General features: G+C 43.6%; 1 protein-coding gene across 1 annotated transcript; it reads left to right on the top strand.

The window, feature by feature from the left end:
* Nucleotides 1–3,613: 3,613 nt before the first annotated feature.
* SLITRK3 (SLIT and NTRK like family member 3) lies at nucleotides 3,614–6,553 on the top strand (the record flags this gene model as incomplete). The annotated part of the gene is made up of 1 exon (XM_082654803.1): nucleotides 3,614–6,553. The coding sequence occupies one exon, from the start codon at nucleotides 3,614–3,616 to the stop codon at nucleotides 6,551–6,553; it is 2,940 nt and encodes a 979-aa protein (XP_082510929.1).
* Nucleotides 6,554–8,064: the final 1,511 nt, after the last annotated feature.

The raw sequence follows: 8,064 nt of genomic DNA, 5'->3' as shown, positions 1-8,064 counted from the left end.
GAGCTCAGACTATTAGTGCTGGTCTGCTTCTCGGTTGAGACACGGAGAAATAGGGTGGGTCTGGAATGTTAAGGGTGTGGAATGTTAAGAGAATCCTGCCGGCCTGCTTACTTAGTCTCTGACAGCTACTGTGAAGTGGCAGACACAGGTGCGGTCATTTCTAATGCAAAATACCATGCAAATATCCGATGACTGACTCTTAAGTAACGTTTTGTTGAGTTGGGTGATTTATATATATTTAGAATGGTAAGAAACTGATACATAAGTTGGGTTTTGTAAAAAGCGCTTTAAGAAACAATCAGCTCTACGGTCTAACTTTGAGCCCTTGGGCAAGTGAGTTCAGTTCTTTAGTGACCAGAAAGTCCCTCCCTTCCCCATGAGTTGGTGACAGGATTGGCGTGTGTTGCGGGGCTGGGGGGCGACATTGTGGAGGCACAGTTCCCGCTGACGAGACTCCTTTGCTGCACACTTGCCTCTCTCCAGCTTCTCTACCAAGGTGCATTTCCTCCCAGCAGGTAGGACTGTAGAACCATCAGGTGAGCCTTTAAAAACTCCTCTTAGAGGATTCTTGTGAGCTCTGGTCTGGTGGCTCCTCTTCACTGAAACGTCTTCCCTCAATCATCCCCACCCTCAGGACTCTCTACCATCCCCTTGCCGAAAATATCACGGATAAATATTTGGGGGGACGGAGGGGGTGGTAGGAAAGAAAAGAAAGAATCTAAACCCTGAAATGCTGCCCCCTATCCCCGCGAGGTCTTTCCCGGTTTAAGAAGTGAAATGTGTCATTGTTACCCAAGTGGTCTGCGTATCCTTCCAGAGCATTGGTTTGTCTCTGATTTTAAAGAGGTGGCAGCAAACACAGAGCTGTTGAATCCAGGGGAAATCGAAGGCTTTGAGCTGCAGCACAACAAAAGGATTCCTGGTGCAAAGAGATCGAAGCAAAATGCAGGAGAAACTCAGTCCAAGTCGCTCAGGCTGCCTGAGCTCTTACTCAGGACACTCAAGCAGAATCAGCTAGATTCAGGGCTTCTGCTATGGAGACCAGAATTTCCCTTTATTCCAGTCTTTGGAGGGAAGTGTGTGCTGTGAAAAGGATAATTCCGAAGGACAGTCTTACTTTTCAAACTCTCTACACTAGAGAGTGGAGATTTGGGGAACTAGAGGAGCAAACTAGTCAGGCAATGGTTTCCTTTAGAGTTAAAATAAATTAAAAAATAAAAATTAAAAAATGCCTACACCCCTCCCCCAGTCCCAACCAAAGGAACGTTTCCCCTTGGTTGATCTCTTCTTCCTTCTTGTTTTATTCTGACAATTTGTCATCTTGACCCCTTCACTTCTTTTCTCTCCCCTTAAACACACACACACACTCACACACAAACTGTATAGTCACGGCTTCCTAGTGCTCGCGCCCGACCCCATGCTAAGCGCGTTCCCCTTCTTGGAGCTCATTTTGGTGACGTGGAAAGCCGGATCCAGGGTTACAGCACATATTAAAAAAAAAAAAAAAATCCAGCGCAAGAGAAGTCCGAGATTCTGCACCTTGATTGAGCCTGCCTTCCTCCCTGCCTTCCTCCCGCCCTCCTTCCAAGGATGCCCAATGATGTGCTGCCGGTACCCAGGAAGAGAAGCTACGGCGGTGGCAGCAGCAGCGGCGGCAGCGAAGCTGGAAGCCTGCAGCAGCCCCTTCTCCCTCCTCTATTGAGTGTTCCAAGCGGCAGTTCTGCATTCTAAAGAAACCCATTGAAAGGCCCATTGCATTCCCAGCACGTCTCAAGCTTGCTGCCTTTTATTTTTTTCCTTGGTCTCCCCCCACAACCCCCCAGCCCCCTTGCCTTCAGCTTCAGCAAAAGGAAGGAAGGGAGAGGGAGAGAGAATCCTTAAACTCAAGCTTTTTCTTTTTTTTCCTCCCCCGATGTTCAATGCTAAAAAAAAAAAAAAAATCTCCTGCAAAATAGGTAAGTCAAAGACATCTGGAGCCTTTCTTGTCTAAATCTCAAGGACCTCAAAAACAAAAAAAGCATTTTTAAAAAAGAATGGTGAAAAGGGAATAACTTAAGTAGATTTTAATATTTTAAAAGGGATACAGGGAAGACTAACTGATACTGCAATGTAGCCTCATCTGCCTTCTCTCTTTTTTCATTTAATTGTTTCTAAAAATTGAGTATTGCATGCCTGAGGCAAATTTCTCTTTGCTTTCTTATGGGTTCTCCTTTCCTTACAGCTGTGTACATCATATGCAAGTTGAGTGCGGAGATTTATTCTTTTCACTCTCTCTGTAAATTATACCATTGTGTTTTAAGTTAGAGGGTTGACAAAATATTTCCTTAATGGATGCATCTGTGTGGAAGGACAATATATGCTAAAAATTCGTTTATTTTTATTGATTAAAAACAATTCAATTTTGACTGCTATTTCAGTGACTCAGAAAGGGCAATCTAATAAAACTGTATTATTATAATTTATTTATTATGTATTTTCACATACTGATGATATTAGGCAAGGAAAGACAGCCAAAGAGGAAGGCTCTGTATTATTAGAATAGTGCACTGTATTTGTTTCTTCTGATGGGAAAAGAACGATGTCTTTCTTTGAAATGTATTTCATGTGATAGATCATCTATCAGCAGGTAAGAATCCAGGTTTCCACTCTTTCTTGCCTTTAACTACCCAAATCTCCTCTAGCCAACCATCTGCCATTCCATCTTTTTGCAGGGTTCCTCAGTTGATCTCAAAAGCACAGATATACATTCCAAACTAAGCTCAGAAGTGTTTTAATACAGACACTCCCAGGCTCAGCATCCTTTAGCTGTCACTATCTTTAGCTCTGACAATTGCATGGGCTTGTTCTTTAGAAAGGCTAATCACTCCTAAAGGATTTAAACGGCCAAAATGATAACATATGTAGAACTCATTTAATTAAAGGAGATGTTAATGACCTGCTTGGGCAAAAGGGGTTGGGGTATAGTGTGTTACTGAGCATGCACTATAATTAAGCATATTGTGCTCATGTCTTAAGAGAAATCTTAGCTTTTCCTGAGATACCAATCATCTTATACATCTCAACATCTGATATTGGTCAATGGGCTCATAATTTATCATACTCTTTAATAACTCTGGGGTATGCCATGTCTTTTTATGAATAGAAATCCATAGTTTAAAGAACACTTTCTTCCATCAGAGTTTCAATCAGATCCATAATAGGCACCTCTGATTATCAATATGATTTTTAATGGGAAAACAGGTGTAATGGCCAAATGATTGCCATTATTACTGAATCTGCCTATCCCTAAAATGAATCACTGTATGCAGTTTCCTTGCTTGCTATAAGAAGCAATGAAGGCTGCTTTTGATTTCATGATATGCCCTTTACCAAATATGGCTTGATTCAGGAAAATGTCATCGCATGGTACAATATTTCATCTCCTAATTTTAAGATATAGGACATATAAAGCATGTTGATAGGTTATTTTAAGTGTCAGTTCAACAATTACTAAAGTTTTTATATCGCTCTTAAAAAGCCCCACATGTATGAGACAATTAGAATAGAGCATATGACTAAAAGCTAAAAATCTGCATCTTTATTTCTGTTGCAGTTTTGTAATCAACCGCGAACGATGAAACCTTCTATAGCTGAGCTGCTTCACAGAGGGAGGATGTTGTGGATAATTCTTCTAAGCACAATTGCTTTAGGATGGACTACCCCGATTCCCCTGATAGAGGACTCAGAGGAAATAGATGAGCCCTGTTTTGATCCATGCTACTGTGAAGTGAAAGAAAGCCTCTTTCATATACATTGTGACAGCAAAGGATTTACAAATATTAGTCAGATTGCTGAGTTCTGGTCAAGACCTTTTAAACTATATCTGCAGAGGAATTCAATGAGGAAATTGTACACCAACAGTTTTCTTCATTTGAATAATGCTGTGTCCATTAACCTTGGGAACAATGCATTGCAGGACATTCAAACAGGAGCTTTCAATGGTCTTAAGATTTTAAAGAGGCTATATCTACACGAGAACAAACTAGACATCTTCAGAAATGACACCTTCCTTGGCTTGGAAAGTCTGGAATACCTGCAGGCAGACTACAATGTCATTAAACGTATTGAGAGTGGGGCATTTCGGAACCTAAGTAAACTGAGAGTTCTGATTTTAAATGATAATCTCATCCCCATGCTTCCAACCAATTTATTTAAGGCTGTCTCCTTAACCCACTTGGACCTACGTGGAAACAGGTTAAAAGTTCTTTTTTACCGAGGAATGCTAGATCACATTGGCAGAAGCCTGATGGAGCTCCAGCTGGAAGAAAATCCCTGGAACTGTACATGTGAAATTGTGCAGTTGAAGAGTTGGCTGGAACGCATTCCTTACACTGCCCTGGTGGGAGACATCACCTGCGAGACTCCTTTCCATTTCCATGGAAAGGACCTGCGAGAAATCAGGAAGACAGAACTCTGTCCCTTGTTGTCTGACTCTGAAGTGGAGGCTAGTTTGGGGATTCCCCACTTGTCATCAAGCAAGGAGAATACATGGCCAACTAAGCCTTCCTCAATGCTGTCCTCTGTTCATTTTACTGCTTCTTCTGTTGAATACAAGTCCTCAAATAAACAGCCCAAACCCACCAAACAATCTCGAACACCAAGGCCACCCTCCACATCCCAAGCTTTATACCCTGGTCCAAACCAACCTCCCATTGCTCCTTACCAGACCAGACCACCCATTCCCATTATATGCCCTACTGGGTGTACCTGTAATTTGCACATCAATGACCTTGGCTTGACTGTCAACTGCAAAGAGCGAGGATTTAATAACATTTCTGAACTTCTTCCAAGGCCACTGAATGCTAAGAAACTGTATCTGAGTAGTAATCTGATTCAGAAAATATACCGTTCTGATTTTTGGAATTTCTCTTCCTTGGATCTCTTACATCTAGGGAATAATCGTATTTCTTACGTCCAGGATGGGGCTTTCATCAACCTGCCTAACCTAAAGAGCCTCTTTCTCAATGGCAACGACATCGAGAAGCTGACACCAGGCATGTTCCGAGGCCTACAGAGTCTACACTACTTGTATTTTGAGTTCAATGTCATCCGGGAAATCCAGCCTGCGGCCTTCAGCCTCATGCCCAACTTGAAGCTGCTATTCCTCAACAATAACTTGCTGAGAACCCTGCCAACAGATGCCTTTGCAGGCACATCTCTGGCTCGGCTCAACTTGAGGAAGAACTACTTCCTCTACCTTCCTGTGGCTGGTGTCCTAGAACACTTGAATGCCATTGTCCAGATAGACCTCAATGAGAATCCTTGGGACTGTACCTGTGACCTGGTTCCCTTCAAACAGTGGATCGAAACCATCAGCTCAGTCAGTGTGGTGGGTGATGTCCTGTGCAGGAGCCCTGAGAACCTCACCCACCGTGACGTGCGCACTATCGAGCTGGAAGTTCTCTGCCCAGAGATGCTGCACATCGCGCCAGCTGGAGCAACCCCAGCTCAGCCTGGAGATTCTCACCTTGCTGGGGGGCCAACAAGTGCATCACCTTATGAATTCTCTCCCCCTGGGGGTCCTGTGCCACTTTCTGTGTTGATTCTCAGCCTGCTGGTTCTGTTTTTTTCAGCAGTCTTCGTTGCGGCAGGCCTCTTTGCCTATGTCCTCCGCCGGCGCCGGAAGAAGCTGCCCTTTAGAAGCAAGCGGCAGGAAGGCGTGGACCTCACTGGCATCCAGATGCAATGCCACCGGCTTTTTGAGGATGGTGGAGGTGGTGGAGGTGGAAGTGGAGGTGGGGGACGACCGGCTATTTCTTCCCCAGAGAAGGCCCCTCCTGTGGGTCATGTATACGAGTACATACCCCACCCTGTTACTCAGATGTGCAATAACCCCATCTACAAGCCTCGCGAGGAGGAGGAGGTGGCCGTTTCATCAGTCCAGGAGACAGGGCGTGCAGAACGCGGGGCTCCTGGGACACAACCCCCAGGAATGGGGGAGGTTCTCCTAGGAAGTGAGCAGTTTGCTGAGACACCCAAGGAGAACCACAGCAACTACCGGACCTTGCTAGAAAAAGAAAAGGAGTGGGCCTTGGCAGTGTCCAGCTCCCAGCTCAACACCATAGTGACCATGAATCATCATCACCCTCAGACTCACCACCCAGCCACTGGTGGGGTGTCAGGGGTAGCTGCAGGAACTGGGGGAGACTTGGCTGGGTTCCGCCGCCATGAGAAGAATGGTGGGGTGGTGCTGTTTCCCCCCGGGGGAGGCTGTGGTGGTGGCAGTACGCTACTAGACCGAGAGAGGCCGCCACCAGCCCCCTGCACAGTGGGGTTTGTGGACTGTCTCTATGGCACAGTGCCCAAATTAAAGGAACTGCACGTCCACCCTCCTGGCATGCAATACCCAGACTTACAGCAGGACGCCAGGCTCAAAGAAACCCTTCTCTTCTCGGCTGGAAAGGGCTTCACAGACCACCAAACCCAAAAAAGTGATTACCTCGAGTTAAGGGCCAAACTTCAAACCAAGCCGGATTACCTCGAAGTCCTGGAGAAGACAACATATAGGTTCTAACAGAAAAAGAAAAATAAATTAGTGCTTTTTTTTCAAAAGAAAATAAAAATAAAAAATATATCCCTTGCTCCCTTTATACTTGTCCCAATAACTCCATTCTCACAAACTTCCCTGTCCTGAACAGAACTGAAACCGCATGATAACTAGAAAATACAGATGTATGCTCTCCCCACTCAGATATGATTCGGAGGAAGGGCCATACTCAGATCATTAATCAATGAAGTGCCTTCGCAGACTTTTGCCAGCAAATGTTATTATTTTTTTATACTGGAACTTGAGACTTTGACTGTGCCATGTATAAGGTATATTAGGGATCGTTGTATTGATCCTAATTAAGTAAAACTCGATGTGTCTTTTTCTTTTCAGTAACTTTTGTTTTTAGTTGTAGTTTTGTTTTGACAGGGAGGGGGGAAAACAAATTGACATTTGTGGCTTTCGTTCCTCTTGCCCTCATGGCACAGATTCTGTACATGTATTAATAATGCAGTTTGCTGCATGCCTGGAAACTGCAAGGCGGGGAGGGAGGGGGCGGGTCTTGCTCGAACGTTCTCACCCACTCGTTTTTCTCTTACACACATACCCACACGAAATCACAAATCTCTGCACATAAGTCCCTACACCTGCAGCCTCTTCCTTCTGGTGTAGGTACATACACACACACACACACACACACACACACACACACACACAAACACATCCCCCACTCCCGTTCAACCCAATCTAATTAGTTCGGGTTCGATCCATTCCTATCCTCTCCATAGCTTCACCTTCCCTTCACCCCTAGTGTACAGCTCACAGCGTCTCTCCCCAACCCTGGGAAAAGTCATCTTCCAGGATGGAGCCAACTGAAGTGGAGGCCTGGTGGTTTAACAGCCGTAGGCACTCACCTAGTATGAACACCTTCTTTGTGACACTTCATCCTGATGCCAAGATTTTTTGGAGAACATCTGCACTTTCTTATATATATATATATATATATACATATATATATATAAAATATAAAAAACATAAAAAAGCAACTGGGTATATATCACTAACAGCTTTGTAGGAAGCACTTTTAATGTTTTCTCTCTCACACACAAAGATTCAAAAGAAATGTGCATATATTTATTCTGTAATTTCAGTGATTATAAATTGTAAAGGTAATGTTTAATCATTGTATAGTGATTATGCGTCTGGTATAGCTTTCCTAATAAAAAGTTTTTGAAAAACATAATACATTATATATAGAGGATACAAAGCTTGAACCTTAAATTCCACCTATGCCATGCCTTTCGTGCTCCCATTTTTTTTTTTTGAAAAACTTTCTTTTACTTCTTATACAGAAAGCTAGTTTATTAACAAGTTTGATGCACTGTGATATTGATAAATCTTATAACCCATCATGCCCATCCCATACCAGGATATAAGTGGGACATTTAAAAAAAATCTGATTTATATAGTTCACCTCTTTCTCTTGGATTATGAATTTCAAACTTAGTACTCCAATGATGCATCATTTTTCCTAGGCA

The sequence above is a fragment of the Grampus griseus genome, assembly GCF_964374135.1.
Source record: "Grampus griseus genome assembly, chromosome: 5".
Lineage (NCBI taxonomy): Eukaryota > Metazoa > Chordata > Mammalia > Artiodactyla > Delphinidae > Grampus > Grampus griseus.
Note: the sequence above shows the minus strand (reverse complement) of the source record. Positions and strands in the feature narration are given on the sequence as shown.